This window comes from Cricetulus griseus, chromosome 4 (assembly GCF_003668045.3).
Source record: "Cricetulus griseus strain 17A/GY chromosome 4, alternate assembly CriGri-PICRH-1.0, whole genome shotgun sequence".
NCBI lineage: Eukaryota > Metazoa > Chordata > Mammalia > Rodentia > Cricetidae > Cricetulus > Cricetulus griseus.
Window position 1 is genome coordinate 230,305,604 of NC_048597.1, and position 19,852 is coordinate 230,325,455.

The 19,852-nt window shown below is 44.1% G+C and overlaps 1 protein-coding gene across 5 annotated transcripts in view; it reads left to right on the forward strand.

Moving 5' to 3' along the window:
* The window catches only part of Lars2 (leucyl-tRNA synthetase 2, mitochondrial), a 103,370-nt gene that overhangs the window by 32,725 nt on the left and 50,793 nt on the right, over positions 1-19,852 (forward strand). For all 5 annotated transcript variants that reach the window (XM_027415515.2, XM_035444092.1, XM_035444088.1 and 2 more), the window contains exons 6-7: positions 15,984-16,073; positions 18,377-18,520. In XM_027415515.2, the coding sequence (XP_027271316.1) occupies positions 15,984-16,073; positions 18,377-18,520 (234 nt within the window). The remainder of the gene's footprint in view (positions 1-15,983; positions 16,074-18,376; positions 18,521-19,852) is intronic.

Sequence of the window (19,852 nt, forward strand, 5' to 3'; positions counted from 1 at the left end):
GAATTGGTACACACACAACCCTCGAGTGCTTCTGCTCTATCAAAAAGTTATACACCAAAGCCAGTGGGAAGTCCCAGACTTAGGAGGGTTCACAGAGGACACCTAGGGGTCATGCCAGCTGTGAAAAAGACCTTTAGAGGCCCAGGCATGGGAGGAGAAACCACTGGGTAAAAGCTGCTGTTTGTCCTGCAGTGAAAAGCTCCATCCGTGCTGTGATCCCTTTTTGCACTCTGCAGAGGAGTGGGGTTTCACTGAAGCTTTGGGATAAATGCAAATTCAGTCCCCTCACTCCCTGGCAACGCCTTGAATGATTGCCACGAAGTGGGTGCCCTGGGAAAAGACTAAGGCTCTGGTTAAGGAGGCCTCAGCTTTTTTGGTTTTGGTTTTCCTTTCCTGTTCCTGATTACATTGCCTTGAGAACCAAGCAGGAATTTGTTGGTAGAAAGTGAAATGCAGGCCATCACAGAGAGCCCTCAGGGGTGGCCTTTATGGTTTCCTTGAGAGCAAAGATAGACTGTTGGCCTTTCATCATGGTAATAACACCCACTGCAATGACTGGAAAGTTGTAGGGTTGCTGGGTATGGTGGTAAACTTTTAGCCCCAGGGAAGTGAAAGGTTATTAGTATTGATTTTCATAACTTATTATCTGTATCTGTCTCTGTCTGTCTGTCTGTCTGTCTGTCTCTCTCTCTCTCTCTCTTTCTCTCTCTCTCTCTCTCTCTCTCTCTCTCTCTCTCTCTCTCTCTCTCTCTCATTACCTCCCCTTCCTCTCCCCCCTCAGTCCCCCTCGTGTGTGTGTGTGTGTGTGTGTGTGTGTGTGTGTGTCTGTGTCTGTGTCTGTGTCTGTGCGCGCCTGTGTGTGTGCGTAACCCAGAACTTTGTGATGCTAGGCAAGCATTCTACCACTGAGTTCACTGAGTTACAATTCCTACCCATACATATTTTCTAATTAGAATTTTTTTAAAAAAATGTGTATGAGTGTTTTGCCTGTATGTATGTCTGTGCACCATGTACTTGCCTATTGTCTAGGAGGCCAGAAGAGGGTGTTAGATTCCATGAAATTGGAGTTACAAATGGTTGTGGGCTGCTGTGTGGGTGCAGGAAGTCAAACCCAGGTCCTCTGGAAGAGCAGAAAATGCTCTTGACTGCTAAATCATCTCTCCAGCTCTTCAAATTCAACTTTTTAAAACAGTTGTGGAAGGCTCTTGCAAAGAATCAGGGTGTGTTTCTAGCATCTACCTGACCCCTTACAACTAGGGGACCTGATCCTCTCTGAGGGCACTCCATTTATGTGGTGTGCTTACATACATGCATGCAAAGCACTTCATACTCATAAGATAGAAACAATATATTTTTTTAAAAACCATAGTTTTAAGTATCTTTTTTCATGAGTTTTTTTTCTTTTTTCCTTTTTTTTTTTTAACATTTGGCATTTTGTTTTCTTTTTTTCTCTCTGGATTTAACTATATCAATTCTAGATTATATTCTTTGAAAACATAACTGTAAAGTTTTTTGTTTGCTTGTATTTAGCAACACATGCTAGGTGTCAACATTAAAAATATAAAACAGCCTGGTTACATTTTTTACTTTTATTATAATCCTGTTTTCAGGGATTTTAGTTTTTCTAAGTGAGGGCACAGTGAAACCACTGACCTAGACTGTTCTGTGGGTAGAAAGAAAGGCCTATTGGGCCTCAAAACTACCAAGGCTCTTGTGTGTGTGTGTGTGTGTGTGTGTGTGTGTGTGTGTGTGTGTGTGTGTGTGTGTGTGGTGTGGTGGGTGGGGGACAGAGAGAGTTGAAAAATGGCAGAAAAAGCAATTGGATTTAAATGGCCGTTTGCAAGGTGAGGTCTTTGAGTGAATACCGGCTGTTAGGATTGCCCTTGCCCATGTTGAACTTTGGGGCAGATTAAGGGAGGTTACTGTGGTTTCAAGGAGGCTCCTGGGGTTAGAGGGGAAGCAGCCTTTAGGCCTCTGTCTACCCAAGAGCCCTTGTTTAGCATCTTGTCATCAGCACTGCCATTTTGAGGCTACTTTGGACCTAATAGTTTTGTTGTTGTTGTCTGTTTTATATCTTGGGATATTTGCTTTCAGTTTCACAATCACATTTATGACAGTTATTTAAATTTGATGATTTTGAATATCATCAGTGTTAGTTTTCTGAGGCAGCATAAAGAGACCAGACTTTGACCTTAGCAGACAGACTGACAGCAAGAGAGCCTCTCTCCCATGGGAAATTGAGGGGTCTGCCAAGGGAAAATCTGGCTGTGACCCTTTATAGGGGTGGGGTGAGTGACTTGAAAATGAGGATATTGTTGCAGCAGTAGGGGGCTACATGTCTCTCCTGTCTGAAATTGTATGCCCAAGGTGGAACAGACTATCGTTTCTGGGTTGACCAATAAAGGCTGAACATGGTCATCTGGAATCTTGTAGGAATCCTGTTTTACAACCAAGACACTAAAATAGTCAGTAGATCTTTTAGAGTACAACTGTCCATTTAAATTTGTTTTTAAAAAATTGGTTTTTTTTTTGTTGTTGTTGTTTTAGGACTCCCGTGACATCACATACTGTTTTCACAAACAAACATGATTCCAATACATTCATGTATGAATTTACCTATAAACTCTGGTATTCCTTTACTTATCTGTCTTAGTGTTCTATTGCTGTGAAGAAACACCATGACCACAGCAACTCTTACAAAGGAATACATTTAATTGGGGCTGGCTTACAGTATCAGATGTTTAGTCCATTGTCATCATGACGGGAATCATGGCAGCATGTAGGCAAACATAGTGCTGGAGAAGGAGCTTGAGAGTTCTACATTCGGATCTGCAGGCAGCAGGAAGAGAGAGACATGCAGCCAGTGCACACTTTCTCCAAGGCCACACCTACTCCAATAAATCCACACTTCTTAATGCCACTCTCTAAGCATTCAAATATCTGAGCCCATAGGGGTCATTCTTACACAAACTAGCACAGCATCCATCATCAACAGCAAAAGTACCAACTTTTAGGACACCCCTAGGAAGTTGTCAGGACAGTACAGAGGTTTTAAATAATATAAAATCACAATCTGGAAATTGATACCAGCATGACACTGTTAGCCCTTCCCACATCTGCTGTGTTGTGCCGTGTAGTCACTTGCAGATGTGTGTAACCACCAGCTGCTCCATCGTCTGTTTGATGGGAAAGCCCAAAGCCAACCAGAGCCTTCTCTACACCTCTGCATGTGCTCTTTACAGGCCCATTTGATGCTTACTGGAATTGTAGGGGTGGTGGCAGCAGTGAGGTATCCTGGCTCTCTGTTCTAGAAGTTTCATTTTGGTAGGATGGTTTCGAGTTTCTGGGCCATGGGGAGGTAGAACATCACGCTGAAGCAGAGCTATTCCCTCATGGCAGACAGGAAGCTGAGACAGTTTTCTTGGAGTCTTGTTGCTGGATTTTCTTGTCCCGCCATCCTTCTCAGTCCTAAGTTAGCACACAAAGACTTATATTAATTATAAACTGTTGGCCGATGGATAGGGCTTCTTATTGGCTAGCTCTGTCTTAATTATTAAGCCATTTCTATTAATCTGTATATTTCCACGTGGTCTTGGCTTACCTGAGAATGCCTGGCGCATCCTATCCTCCCAGTGGCTATGTGACAACTCCCTCTGCCTATCTTTCCCAGAATTCTCCTCATCTCCTAGCCCCACCTATCTTCCTGATTGGCTTCCAGCCAATCAGTGTTTTATTCATCACCCAATAAGAGAAACATACAGAAGAACGCCCCCATCAGAGTCTCTTTCTCTCCCTGGCAACTTGACACTGTCACCAGCATCTAGTCACTGTGGATTCTTTGATTTTAGTTCTGCCTGCTGTTTAGGATATGAATCCTCTTGCTTTGTGGGGGCTTCTCACTGTGGCCTTTGCCCAGGATCTTTCTCAAGACCACTGACTTTCTACAGGCTCAGTGCACACTCATCCCTCTGTCTTGGTCACCATTCTTTCAATCTTGTTTTCTTCTACTTTCTGGGAAAACTTGTCATCATTATGTAGAACCAATGTAGTTTTTAGTATTAGTACTAATTTTGTTTTGTATTTTTATGTTTATTATTTTTCTTTACCTCATCTAGCCCCATTTTTCTTCTCAAGAAAAGAAATACCTTTTCTTGGCTAGGTGCCTTTTCTCTTCATTATTTTGCTGTTGTGTTCATCGTAGAACATATATGTTCAAAGTTTTCTGGCATACAAACAGATATTTAATGAAAATTCATTTTGCTTCCTACAATGTCTTTCACAGTTTAGAATGTTGCGTTCTCCCTGTTTGTTTCAGAATCTTTTCTGGACTGAGTTTTCTGCTCTTTTCTTTCTGACTGAGGTGAGATAGTGTAAGATTGGAGAGACCCAGCCTGAGGGGAGAAAGGACAATATGAGGAGGCAGAGGGCCAGTTTATTATCCTCTTTGCAAACCATAGTCATAAAGTGTCATAAAACCCATCAGATGGCTAAGTGACAAGTAATCAAATATTTGAAAAATGAGATGGCTCAGCAGTGCTAGCTTGTCCCCCAGACAGAAGAGACATAACCTTGTAGCTGGGCATAGCCTTCCTGACACTCCCCCCTGGGTGAGAAGTTCTGTAGGAGGGCCCAACTCTTGAGCTATGTTCTGATCACCGTTACAGAAAAAGATGAATTCTCTGGACTGTGAAACGTGTACATTCCTAGAATTAATGCATTTCTGTTGAGCCAGGGTGATTGTGAGGTGTCATCTCAGGACTGTTTCCTCCTGCGCTTGGTTCACTCTAAAGATGTTATCCCCAGAGCAGTGTGTGCCACGTTGATTGCAACTAGCTCAGCATCTGCTAACAGAAGAGGAAAGAGGAGAGAGGGAGAAGGAGGAGGAGTGAGAGAGTGTGAGAGAGAGGTTTCCTTTGGGGAGCACTTGCTTCCTGGGATAATTGGAAGACTTTCTGAAAAGGTGTAGACTATGTTTATGTTAGTCTCTTCCCATAACCGTAATAAATATCTGAGATAACCAACCCACAAAAAGAAAAGGATTCCTGGCTTACAGCCTGGGAGGGTCCATGATTGATGGAGTCTGTGGAGAGGAATTAGCACATCTTGGCAGGAGCATGCCAAATGCAGAGCTGTTCACTGCACAGGCAGGAATGATTGGGAGAAAAGGAACATGAAGAGACTGAGGACATGGCCCCTGGGTGAAAAAAAGAAATAATGTCTGAGTGAGGTAAACCAGAACCAGAAGACAATCATGGTATGTACTTACTCATAAGTGGATATTAGAGTAAAGCAAAAGATAACCAGGCTACAAGGCACAGCCCCAGAGAAGCTAGGTAACAAGGAAGACCCTAAGAGGAATGCATGGATTTCCCTGGGAAGGGGAAATAGATAAACTAGGTAAACTAGGGATAGAGGAGGAGAGGGGATAGGGGCTGGGAACATGAGGGATCAGATTGATTGAGTTGGGGGAAGAATGGAGGGGGAGAACAATGAAAGAGATATCTTGATAGAAGGAGACATTGTGGGGTTAGGTAGAAACCTGGTGCCAGGGAAACTCCCAGGAATCCACAAGGATGACCCCATCTAAGACGCCCAGCAATAGTGGAGAGGGTTTCTGAACTGGCTTTCTCCTGTAATCAGGTTGGTGACTGCCCTAATTATCATCAGAGAGCCTTCATCTAGTAACTGACGGAAGCAGATGCAGAGATCTGCCAAGCACTGGGTTGAGCTCCAGGAGTCCAAAGAGAGGGAGGAGAGATTGTCTGTGCAGGGAGGGGGTCAAGATCATGATGGGAAACCCACAGAGACAGTTGGCCTGAGCTAGTGTGAGCTCACGAACTCTTGACCAGCCACTAGGGAGCCTGCATGGGACTGCCCTAGGCCCTCTGCATTTGGGTCACAGCTATGTAGATTGGTCTTCTGTGGGGCCCCTAGCTGTGGGATCAGGACCTGTCCCTGGTGCATGAGCTGGCTCTTTGGAACCTATTCCTCATGCTGGGATGCCTCACCCAGCCTTGACTCAGGGGCAGGAGTTTGGTCCTGCCTCAACTTTCTATGTCATGTGTTGTTGATTCCCATGGGCAGCTTGCCCCTTTCTGAACAGAGGAAGAGTGGGTGAGGGGGATAGATGGGAGGTAGGCAGGGCAGGAAGAGAGGAGGGAGGGGAAATTGTGGTTGGTATGCAAAATAAATAAAGAAATTTAATTAAAAAAGAAATAAATAAAAATATGACTTGTAGGTATGGAGAAGGAGGGTTGTTATAGGTGTGAGGGAGAGCATAGCCAGAGGCAGAGACATCTGTGAGGGCACAGCATGAACATGGCTGCACTGAGCTGGGCCAGGGGAGGAGAAGGAAGGGTGAGGAGTCATTGACCAAGAGGAGTGGCTGGGCCAAGAGACTGGCCGAGACCAAAAGAGAAAAATGGGACTCATGTAGGAAAATGGCTGGATTATAGAGAAGGGCAACCTAGACCTCTGGCTGGAGAAGTTTAGGGAAGGGTAGGAGTATGCCATCCAGGAGGGCCCTGTACAGGTGGAGACTGAGGGATGCTGGGAGAACCTGGCGGCCAGGTCACTCTGATAGGTTAAATAGGCACCTCAGCCAATATTCAGCAGAACTGGTCATTGGTTGAAATCTGAATTTTTGGGGGTGAAAAATACGTCTGTAGGGTTTGGGTAAGCACAGGTGTTGCTTTTCCTGCCTCTGAAGCACAGAAGGATGAGTTAATAACCCTTGAAGGAAATGATATTGAGCTTGTTTCAAATTCAGTGGCTTGATTTAGCACACTAAATCAGGGAGGGAGGGAGCGAGGGAGGGAGGAGGGGGAAGTGAGAGGGAGCAAACTGGAGAGCAGCTAACATACTTTAGCATCATTGAATAGCAGACAACTCACACATTTCACATTTCCAGGGCTATGCTGGGATCCCTCATGCCTTGAGCTCACTTGTTTCAACCTTTCCTTCCCCGCCCTTGGATATTGATTACAATTCAGGAATAGTGTCCTCTTCATCCCAGACACACAGGCCCTGCATCCCTCCTGCCTGAGTTCACTCTCAGATACCACGGTTATGATTACAGAATGAAAAGTCATTATAAAGTCATTATTGTTTCAAGGTCCAGGCACCTTATTTACATATGTGACTAAACATCGAATAGAAATAGCAAGTCCTAGAGGGGAGCAGATATGTTTTTTAATGAAAATTTTAATTTTAGAGGAATCAAAGACATCTTAAAACAAAAAGTCCTTTGAGGCAGGCGAGTGCCTGACAACCAGGTTGGGGAGAAGTTTCCATTGTGAGAGCTCAGAGCCAGTTGCCTTGACAACATGTGGCAGGCACTCCACAAGTGAAGCTGTTTGTCTGGCCAGTCTCTGGCTCTGGGTTTCTGGTGCTCCCTCAGAAAAACGAACGTTTCCTTTGCATGCTCCCTGCTGCTGAAACTCAACTTTGAGAGGGCAAGGTAGTACCTTTGTTTTTGCAGAGTGATTTTGCCGTGTATCTATTGAGACTAACATGTTTCGGTCAGTGTGGAGTCTTGACTGTGCACCTCTGCATGTCCAACTGGGCCATTGCTTACCAGCCTTTTATCTTCCTCCATATGACCCCTAGCCTAAAATTAATTAATTAATTAAAATAAAAAGATCACTGGGTCAAGAGCTGGGAAATGGTTGTCACTAAAACGCCTACTGTTCACTCACAAGCACCTACATGAAAGCCAGGCAAGAACCGGGAGTGAGGAGCAGGAGGGTCCTGGAGCTCGCTGTCTAGACAGCCCAGCCACACTGGTAAGCTCCAGGTTAGTAAGGGAACTTGTCCCAAAGCATAAAATGGAGAGTGACGGAAGAAGATGCCCATTGTTTACTTGTGGCTTCTGCAAGCGCATATGTGGACACATGTGTATCTCCTCCCCCACACACACACACACTTTCTGCTGGGCTATCAAGGTGATTTTCTGTGAGTTTTTCTAAGTTTCTGGTTTCATTTCTTGGTCTTTGTTACAGGTGAAATTGCTCACACTGTGGCAAGTTTCTTCAAGTCATTGCTTAGTGGAGCTACAGATGGCTCTATGGCTGCGGCTGTTTGAGTTTTGGGTTTATAAAAAAAGGTGTTTCTTTTCCATCTCCTGGCTCTTAACTATGTCTAAGAATTGCCTTCACATTCTCAGGAAGCCTAGAGACTGGACTGGTGAAAGTATCTGTTGGAAGATTCTGCCCTGTTGAACTTGAATGTTTGAGGATGTTCCAAATGACATAAATTACATCAGTGTTCCTTTTAGAAAGATTGCATGCTGGTCACTGCTCACCTAGACTGATGACAAATTGCAGCTCAAACTAATTAATCTCCTCTGTAGCTGTATGGAGAGTGTCCTGTCCCTAAATGTCAAGTTAGCAAAGCTGTTCATTTGTTAGATTGCCTTGATGAAGTTCTTATCAGTTGACGATAATTACCAAGAAATTCAGCAAATTGTTGTCTGCATATAAGTAGTTCCTAGGATCTTGAGTACTATGGGTGGGTGAAATTGTCAAGTTACCAGGTATATGGTAAAACTCAAATACACATACACACACACACACACACACACACACACACACACACACACACACACTTCTGAAGAAGAGCTATTTTCAGTAAGAAAGACAGTGTCTTCAAAACTCCAGGCCTTGATCTCCCTGCTGTTAATATTCTAAATTTTCTTTAAGAAATGTAGAATTGAACCTTTCAGATCACTTAAGAACTTAGCTTGTGGCCCTGGATTTGGAAAGCAAGACCTTTAAGGAAAAAAACACACACTTTGTAAAAGTCCAGTTTCTAGCATTTATCAGTTCTGGTTGTCTTTAAATGTTCATTTTTAATCTAAAGATAGTCCTACATGGAAAAACTTAACTTCATAAAAATGAGTGCTTAGACAATGTAGGTTCAACATTAATTAATTACCCCAATTAACACCTTTTCCTTCAATTCTGCAAAGAGGTGGGCAAAGAAGGAACCATGGCAAAATGGAAACTGACAGATAGAAAGAAGAAGAAAGGAAAGAGGCAAGGAAAAAAAGCTGCAGTCAGGTCTCAGTAAGCTTGGCTGAGGGAATCATGGGTCCCAAAAGGAGGAGGGAGAGGGAGGCTACATTGCCTGGTGTGGTCCTGAAGATGTCAAGGAGTCACTGGGAAAGATGTTTCTTAGATGGAATGTAGCAGGACCTTGAGAGGAGGAGAGAAGCCCTGGCCTGGGAAGCTGGTGGCGGTAAAGGTGCCAGTAGCCTTGCTTGTCTTTTCCCAAAGGGACAGATGGGAAGGAATGGAGTAGGCAGACATGGAATGGGATGCTGAGGAAATTCGCTGAAGAGTGGTGAGACTGTAAAGTCCTCAGGCTTCTCTGTGGTGGAAGAAAGGTCATCTCCCTGTCATTCTCTGCCCTGGACAGCACCCTGTGAGTCTGTAGAGTTGAATCATGAGTGAATACACGTGCAGATCCGTTTTCCTTTCTTGTCTAACCCCACTGCCTGCTGGTGTGCCTTAGGATAAAGACCCAGCAACTGGACCCTATGCCAGTGTCTTCTCGTTGGTGAATTAAAAGAGAGAAGTGTAACGCCAAGCCAACATGGCGTTACATGGCTAGATCATTGAGCAGGGGGCCTCACTGTGAATCCTCCTGAAAGGCTACTGTTCTCTTTCAGGTCTGGAAATTGCTAATGATAGACACAGTTCTCCATTTGTCTTTGGAGTTTTAGAGACTCTGCAGACAGATTTCTTAAATCACAGTGTGGCGTGCTGAGAAGGCATTTCTCAGATGAGGTGCTGTGAATAAGTCAGACTGGGATTCCAGAAGCAATGGTACACCCATTTCTTTAAAAACCTGCTGTATTTATAAAATTATCTGCAACTGTGTCTCCAGGCAGAATTGCTTTGTTTCGGACTGTTGAGGGATTGGCAGTGTTGAGAGGAGGACTGGACTGGTGAGGGATTGGCAGTGTTGAGAGGAGGACTGGACTGGTGAGGGATTGGCAGTGTTGAGAGGAGGACTGGACTGGTGAGGGATTGGCAGTGTTGAGAGGTGGACGATTGGTGACCTTCAGATCTCTTCATCCCTACGTAGTTACAGCACCTGTGGTGCCCCAGGTCATCCGGGGCTCGTCCTCCAGCTCTGTGCTCCTCCACTTGTCCTCATAATCTGGCAGCCTGCTTGAGAGGTCAATAATATTTGGGGGCATAAATAATAAGGGTAGGCAGTCTGTGCTGCATCCTCAATGAATGACGGGCATTTGGCCTTGGATGCAGCCTAGTTTGATGGTGGGCTTGCCCCCCCCATTTGTCCTTGTCACCTTCCAGTCATTAGCCTCTCTTATTAGCAATCTTTCTTGATACTTACTTGTTGTTTAGACTTGGGTGGCTTAGCTGTTTCTCCAATTCAGGGTCCGTCACAAGGCTGTCATCTAGGCCAAGGCTGAATGAAGTATGTGTGAAAACCAGAACCTGGTGAGCCCTCTCACTGGCCTTCTCCCTCTGCTCCCTTGTACTGAGGATTGAACCCAGAGCCTCTTGCGTGTTGCACAAGCATTCTACCACTAAGCTGTGGGGTACTCTGCCTGCCTTTCCAACGCTACCACCCTTGCCCTTGGACTTACCCTACTGCCTCCAGCTTCTTGGCTGGTGGGATTATAGTCCTGTGCCTCATCCCTTTCTCATCATAACACTATGTAGTGAATGCCTAGAACCTGCTATGTAACCTCGGCTGGCCTCAAACTTTGAATCCTCCTGCCACTAGCTTTCTATAGAGAAAAAGAAAAAGAAAAGGGCCTAGACAAAGACCCCAGGAAGAGCTGATTCAGACCCAAACCAGGACTGTGATGAGCTGTCAGTCACCCTCTCTGTCCCTCTTCTGCCTAGGGATTGTTGAAGGGCCCCTGTGTGTCCTTCCCTGACTTCACTCACCTCCATATTTCTACAGCAAGGAGTAGCTGCCTGAGTCCACGTTAGTGAAGCACCAGGAGGATCCTAATTGCCATGGTTCTAAAACATGGTGCAAATGGTTTTCTGTATCACAGACATAACCAGGCCTTGGGGTCTCAGCCTCCTGGACATCATAAATGCCAAATCACTGGGCCAGAAGTCACTGTCACACTGGCTTAATTGTTAGGTTAAGTTATTCAGGGCTATTCGATGGGGATGGTTGGTTTCCAAGAGGTTGTTTTGAGCCTCTGTGTTCTGAGAGAGTACATCTCCTGCCTTGGGATCTGTGTTTACCTACAAATCTGTGAAATATTTTTTACACCAACCCCAGGCAGTGTTAAGTGTAAGATTACAATGTGGAGGAGTTACTTCACTGAGCTCCCAGATAGGCAGCTAGATGGGCTCTCTAGAGCTCACAGGTTACAAAAGCTGACACCTTAATGGAGATCTACGTGGAGTGAAGCCAGATTTAGCGGCTTTCAGAGCTATGCATTTGAACTGCCTGACTATTTGTGTTGAAACCAATGTACATTAAGCGGGTGTGGGCTTTGTATATGAGTGATTTCCTGCATGTATGAATGCACACAGTGTGCATGCTTGAAGAGGGTGTCAGATCTCTTGGAACTGGACTTACAGACAGGTGTAGGTTACCAAATGTATGCTGGGACCAGTCCTTTGCAAGCACAGCAAGTGCTTTTAACTGCTGAGCCATCTCTCCAGCTGTCTGAATTTATTTGAAAGCAGGAAAAAGTAAGGTACAGAAATGTTGGGGGACTTGGGGACAGTCAGCCTTGTTTGCTTTTTCTGGTGGTCTCACCAAGAAGTCTTACGGAACTGTTGCCTTCCATGCCTGTGGGCAGATGAGGATGGCAGGGAGCCCCACCCCACGGATACTGGGCTGGGTCCTGCAGATGTGCCTGGATCTGGATATTTGGGTTCATAGGCTAGGTTCCAAGGGGTGCTCTTTAAACACTTCTGTGTGTTGACACCTGTTTTGTAGGAGGGATAAACCCATACGCCCCACCACCTCTGACTTCAAAACAGAAACATTATTACATAATGAGATTTTCCAAGTCAGACCACCACTTGGGGGCATATTAAATTATTTAAACTCTAGGTGCTAAAATAAATCACTTGTCCCTAACAAACACCTGTCTCTGTGGTGCAAGGTTGCTGGTGCTTTGCTAGTTAGTTCAGCGGAGGGACCAAATCTGATAGGAGGGAAAACTAAGTAAATGGACTAGCCCCAGGAGATGATATTTAATCCCCTTTGTTTCTTCTTATAGACTGTTGCCTGGTTAATGTTCCTTTGACCTGCCTGTGACTTCAGATTTAAAATGAAATAATATAAACCCTTAGATCAAGATTGTTCTATTAGCATTTAAAGCTAAAAAGAAATGTATGGTGCCTTGCCCCTGTAATCTAACACTTGGGAGGGTGAGATAGGAAGTTTGCCTTGAGTGTAAGGCTAGCCTGGGTTGCGTACAAGAGTCCATCTCAACACACAGAAAATGACATCTATGTCTAGCTGAGTAATTGGAGGGTATTAACACATATGCCCACTAGATGGTAGGCACATAAGTGCGCGTGTGCGCGCAAACACACACACACACACACACACACACGCACACGCACACGCACACGCACACACACACTCTCATACACACACTCATACACACACAGGCACACACACACACACTCACACAAGGTCACATGCACACACACACACACACACACACACACACACACACACACGCACACTCAGGGTGACATAGGATTGTTTCTAGCCATTGTCATAATCCTCAGGGAGTGGGGGCTTGGCCTTAGACAGAGGGAAGGCTGTTAGCGTTTTCATGGGTGCTAAGTCCTGTGGTCTCTTGACCGTAGCACTCTGTTTTGAGTAAGTAGGTTCACAGTGAACACATGCAAAGAGGGTTTTGATTTTTAACCAACTGGCTAAACCAAAAGCTCTTAAGTGATGTAATTTCAAAAAATGCCTTTGATGATTTTAGAAGACTAGAATTCACTGTTTTCATTTGGTTCTGTTCTAATGGGCAAATCATGGAAGGTTCCAGAAGGATGTTCGACTCTCAAAATGTAAGAAACCTGGCCTCCCACAGGCAGGAAGGTTCAGGGACTTTCCTCAGGCCCAGTGTCCTTGGGCAGTTGTCCAGCAGTGGCCCTGACTACACAGCAGCTAACACTGGTTCCTTTAGATGGCGGTTGCAGAAGCAGCAAATTAACCAGGTCAGGTCCAAATGTGAAGTTAGGGAGAACAGGGGGAACCAGACTCCTTGCCCCGCTTTCACCTTGAGCTGCTGATGCCCACAAGGAACAGGGTGAACGGTTGGTTAGTCACAGATTGCCCCTCCACTCACCCTATCCTGGCTTTTCACTGCAGGTAAAACTGGTTTTCAAAACCACAAACCTAGTTGAAGATAATGCTGTTCTATTGCTGTGTGACTTTTATTCGGTGTCTGGAAGCAGATCCATGGGTGTTGAGTGTATTATTAAATTTTTATTCTAAAATATAATGCATATTCATTATAATTCATATTGTATTTATTGGAAAGATTTTGATATTTTACCATGAGCAACTCAAATACACACAAAATAAAGTCTTAATAGTTTCATGTTTTTCATATTTGCTTTACTTACTTCTTTAAAACTGTAGTGGATAAAGATTTTCTTTTAAAAAAATATTTCTATAATAGCAAGGTCTAAGAAAAATTCCCCGAAGTCCTCACATTACCTTTCAATTCAATCTTGTGCATATGTAACCACAATGCAATGAGAATTTAGCTGTGAAACTTTTATGAGGTATACAAATTTGCTTTTGTATACAGAGTTTTACATGTCTAGCTTATTCTTAATTCAGCAGCATTTTGAGGGTACCTCAATGTTGGAGAGCATAAAATGATGAGTAAAACAAAATAGAAGATGACTCCTGACATGTTTGTTAAAAATGGGAGTTTTAAAGATGTTTGACTAGGAAACTAAAGAGAAAGAACAATTCTGTGCCATGCTGGCAGGTCATATCTGAGAAGTCAGCACTAGCATTGACAAAGCTAATTTGGAGAGACAAGCCATTCGCTGTCTGTTAGTCTGATTCTTGAGCTGGTAGAGTTCCTCAGCCTGGCACCCCTGTATACCAGCTGCCTATGGAGTCCCTGGGAGGTGATGATTCAATTATATTGCTTAGGCATTGGTGGGGGCCAAGCTGCTTGGACCACCATTATTTTGGCTGGTTTGTCACTAAGTCTCCTCATGGGGAGATGGAACTGATGGTCAGAGTTAAGTTATTCTCCATCTATTTATTTTATGTATGTCTGGATTTATGTCTGCACACTACTCAAGGGCATCAGATTCCGTGAGACTTAGAGTTATAAGCAGTTCTGAGCTGCCATGTGGGTGCTAGGAATTGAACCCAGGACCTGGAAGAACAGCCAGTTCTCTTATTTGCTGAGTTATCTCTCCAATCCCTATTTTGCATTTAAAACAAAACAAAACAACAACAACAAAAAAAAACTTGTTTTCTGGGCTGGAGTTATAGCTTGGTGTTAGAGCACTTGTTAGCGTGCCTGAGTCCCTGGCTTTGGTCCCCAATACCACCCCCAAATTTTGTTTTTTAATGTTAGCACTCTGCTATTTAAAACGACAACAACAACAACAACAAAGGAGCATATAAAACAACCAAGGAGAGCTGGGAATGAGGCGTGGATGGTAGAATGCTTGCCTAACATTCGTGAAGCCCTGGATTAGACCCCAGCAGCACACAGTCCTGGTGTAGTAAGTGGCATGTGCCTGTGATCTCTGCACTCAAGAGGTAGAAGCAGGTAGATCAGAAATTCAAAGTTTGAGGCTAGCCTGTAGTACATGAGACCCTGTCTCAAAAGGAATGAACCAGTGAACCTGACATAAGGAAAACTGCCCCTCTAGGTTACCGCTTCCTGCTGTACTCGCCTCTTCCCTCATTTGTTATCTTAGGGAATACAGAAGTGCTCTGCACTTGGGGTGAAGTATGCCTTTTGCCATTTGAGACACACTTTCCTGTTACCCCCTCTTCTCTCTTCCACCTGGGCAGCACTGAGGATTAACTTCAAGGCCTCAGGGTTGCTAGGCATGCACTCTACCACTAAACCATACCTCAGCCTTTTATCCACTGTTCATACTTGCTTGCTTTCAGTAGCAGTAGAAAAAAAGAAGTACATGGGGGTTATAAGCTGGTTTGACTTTACCAACGTCAAACCTCATCAGTTAGTCAAGGTTCACTTTTTAAATTCTATGTTAAATGTGTTTTTCAGGCAAAAAGTAAACTTTAGGAACTTTTGATTAATCTCCCCATGTAGACAGCAGCTTGATTCATATTATACAATAAAGGGAATATAATGAGCTATGGAAACTATCAGACCCTAGGTTCTATGTAGACACAAGATTTAGTTTGAAGTGAGAATCACATTGCACTGAACAAATACTCTTGACATTTATAGTTACTTTTCAGATGCGTTACATTCTGGATCCCCAGCATGTGTTTATCCTGGCAAAAAATGTTCATAGCTGGATTGGAGAGATGGCTCAGTAGTTAAGGGCAGTTGCTGCTCTTCCAAAGAACTAAGTTCAGTTTCCCACACCCATGTGAGGCATTTCACAGACATCTGTAACTCCAGTTCCAGGGATCTCACAGCCTATTCTGGCCTCTGTCGACAATAGCACTCATGTGCATATACCCCAACACCCACACACATACAATTTAAAGTAAAAATAAATCCTTTTTTAAAAAGGTTCATAGCTGTTTCTTGTACTGTAACTTGTTAGTCCTAGGTGATAAGTAAAAGACTTGAGAGTCTCTTATCATTGAACATGTCTAGGAAAGGTGGGGAAGACAGTCCAATAACATCATCTCTTTCTTCCGGAATGAATGGCTTATTCCCTCACTTTACAAAATTTAATTGCTTTTAAGAACTGAATCTCAAAGTTGTGGATTATGTGGTGAAGTGCTCAGGGCTGAATGTGCATTTATACCTCTTTCCTTTTGGGCAGGAAATCACTACCTGTTTGCCAGACTACTACAAATGGACGCAATACCTGTTTATCAAACTCTACGAAGCTGGACTGGCCTATCAGAAGGAGGTAAGTTCACATTAGCTACCCTTTTAAAATTTTTAAAATTCTCTACATCTTAGAATCATCACTTTAGCCAAGTATGTCAGCCACACTTTTAATCCTCATACTTGAGAGGCAGAGGCAGGCAGATCTTGATAAGTTCGAGACCAGCCTGATCAACAAAATGAGTTCCAGAATAGCCAGAGCTACATAGTGAGACCCTGTCCCAAAAATGCCATCCCCTACCAAAAAATAAATAAATCATAACTTCTACGTGAGAAAGAAAATCCTGTTTACATGTAATGGTAAAGATGAATGTGGCCTCAAGTTCATAGACTCATCACAGCAGACCTAGCACTACCAAAAATAAGAGAGTATTTCTTTTTACCTACTATGTAAAACCCTTCCTGCAATCTTCCTGCTGTCAGTGGTAATAATAGATGGGCCAGCCTTCTTTGGTTTGTGAACCTAGAAATTTTATGTTCTAGATACTTATTATCCTGGTCATCTCCGTATACTTATGAGGGGAAGATCTTAGGAACCCTGTGTTAGAGGAAATAAACTGTCCCATGCCCCTCTTTCCATCTGATTCCAGGCAGCATAGCTTTAAGTTTTTGGTGATAGTACTACTTGCAGTTATAAAAATCATAACCCAGATTATATAGCTCATGGATTAGCTAATCCCTCTCCACCCTGATTTTTATACTGATGTGGAAAACATCCAGAACCAGTCAGGTCCCAACATATCTTGAAAGAGCCACTGAAGAGACTATACTAAAGGGTTAAGTGTGCTGACTTTAGCACAGTCTCGAAGGTCTGGAAAGTTCCTAGCACTGATGAGAGGATACCCTTGTCGCTTGGCAAGGCTAGAGGGCAGTACTGGGCCCCTGACCAAGCAGGAGGGTTGTCTGACAGTGTTGTAGCCTTTAGTACACCTCCCACAGAGTTCCTCACAGAAGGCAGAGTAGCCTGCAAACCAGACTTGAGGTGGATGCAGACCATAAACAGGAAGGAAGAAGGATCTATGAACCGTATAGTTGCTGGCACCATCTCTCTCTAGTGGGAATCACTAGGAATACTTTTTGGTGCACATGTTAAGCACATAGTCTACCATTAAATTTTTAAGCAATGTATTTGAAGTCAAGTAGTACAACCTCTAGACTCCTCTATACTTATATCCAGTGCCTGCTTCTTACTAGGAGGCACCTGAATGTCACCAAGCGGTAAGTGTAGGCAGAGACTAACAGGAACTCTGGAGAGTCTTCCTCATGGTTAGGACTGTGTGTTCTACCAGGTGAACCTTTGGAGTAGAACTCAGAGTGATTACCTTGGGATACAGTGTTAAAGGCAGAAAACATAGTTTTGTGGAGGTGCTAAAAATTATCTGTGTTTTGACATGGATAGTAGTTACATGTTTATTCATTTAAAAAAATCATTAATTTTTCACTTAAAACTCAACAGCTTTCGGCTAGGCGTTGGTGGCACATGCCTTTAATCCCAGCACTCGGGAGGCAGAGGCAGGTGAATCTTTGTGAGTTCAAGGCCAGCCTGATCTTCAAAGAGTTCCAGGACAGTCTCCAAACCTACAGAGAAACCCTGTCTTGAAAAACCAAAAGTACACTTTAAACTGCAGTCTTTAAAATTTGTGAACATAGACCCAAATTCTTCCCCTGTCTGTCAGTGTCTCTGAGACCTTAGGTATGTTATATTGCTCCTCTGATCCTCATATTCATTCTCTGTGATATGATTCTCTGAGGATAGGAGTCTTCTTACCACAAAGCTGATTGAGAGAATCAAAGGGCCACACATAAGCCAAGGGCAATGGCACACAACTGTAATTCCAGCTCTTGGAAGACTAAGGCAGCTCAAATATCAAGCTCACCGTATGCACAGCCACTTAGCTGTAAACCACTTAGCATGGGAACTACTGTCTGGTTATCACTCAGTAAGTTAGTGTTGTTATTAAAAACAAGTATATTTATTTCTTATGCAGTAACCCTATTCTTCTAAACTTCAAATAAATACAATTGTTTTTTCTTCTTTTGCAAAGTGTTCTACAATTTCAGATCCTGAATGTTTATCCTGTCATTCAAGAAAAACCTAAAGTAGAGTTAGACATGGGCTCAAAGGCTTCCCCACATCTACTCTGACAAGGTCATTTCATGTGTCTTTGTCACAGCTTGCTAGTGGCCCATTGACCAGGCAACCTACCCTAAAGATGCCCTCAGGCTTAGAGAGAGCCCCACTGTTACATTACGACCTTGTTCTCCAAGGGCACCTCCACAGGGCATTCACAACAGTGTACCCTCCTGTCTCCTGCATCCTAACAGGCCTTGGTTAACTGGGATCCAGTAGATCAAACGGTGTTGGCCAATGAGCAAGTGAATGAATATGGCTGTTCATGGCGTTCTGGAGCCAAAGTGGAGAAGAAATACCTCCGACAGTGGTTCATTAAGACAACTGCATATGCAAAGGTAAATGGTTGTAGGAGTACCTCAGTAATGCCCAGTATGTGGGTAGGCTACACTGGTGGCTCTGTGGAAAGAGCGTAAGCAGAGCCTTTAGAGAGGGGAAGCAGAGAGCCTCAGGTTCACCTGCAGGGTGGTGGACAAGGGTCTCGAAGCTTTAACATGAGAGGCACCTGGAAGTCATTCCAGGTCATTGTTGGTGGACTGTCACAAAGCAACAGTAACTGTGTCTATAATTATGCATCCAAGAAAGAAGAAGGGAATGAGTCTTTGTGAAGCTCCAGAGCACTTGAGTTCTAGTTTCTCTGCACCATTGCATATGGTGTCCTAGAAGTGAAGAGCTGACTGGTCTCCAGGAGACCAGGCCAGGGTAGCAATGGGCTGGGCCAAGTCCAAAGCTCTAGATGTGACTCTTTTATGCCTCTGATCCATAGTGGGGGCTGCCATGGGCCTCAGTTTCCTGATTAGTAAGTTAGACCTGATGATGGTTCAAGCACCTTCTGGCTCATTTCTGTATTCAGAGATTCAAGACAAAACCACCAGTAGAAGCAGCGTTGCTTACTCACTCATAGTGGCCTGGACAAAGTCATGAGTTCTGTATGTGTGTAATGCCCAGTGCTTCTATTTTGAGTTAAGTCTCAAAGGCAACCCACTGCATGCCGGGAGAAAGTCCAGGTCTCATCTGCAGGTAACTCAGGTCACATATGTGTGCAGGGCTCATGTTACGAGAAAGCACAGGGTTCTAGGCAACTTCTGATTACCGAACTCTGGGCCAAACCCAAACCACATCCCAGCAGCTCGGCAGACCTTCATTGTCCTCCCTCTAAGGAGTATCTACAGGAAGGCTCACTTTCTTTTCGTTCATTTTTACACAGCTGACTCTGGGCATGGGTCTGGAAAAGGTTCACAAGAGCCTATTTGTCAGTGCCTGGCAGAAAGCAAAGCTGAGACTGTAGCTTTTTGTGTAGGCCCTCTCTGCTAGCCTCAGACCCACCAAGTTCCTGAGAGGGGTGTCATCCCCTCCAGCCTTCCAGAGATTCTCTGATGGCATATTGGAAAGAAGGGCTGCCAGTCCCCTCCCTGACATGCCGTGTAACTCTAATGGTGGTGTCGGAAGGCTACCTGATTAGTGCCTGTGCTTTGACCTCTGCTTTGAGTTGGAAATGTAATCACCTGGCACCAGAGGCATTGTTCTTCAAACTGTCAGTTGTGAATTTTCAACTGTTCAGCAGAAATGGTGAGTTGCCATGGTAACTCTTGGTTCTTGCTGAACTCCTGTGCAGATTTATTGAAAAAGCTCTTAGGAGGTCAGCACTGAAAATTGGGAGAAGAGGGAGA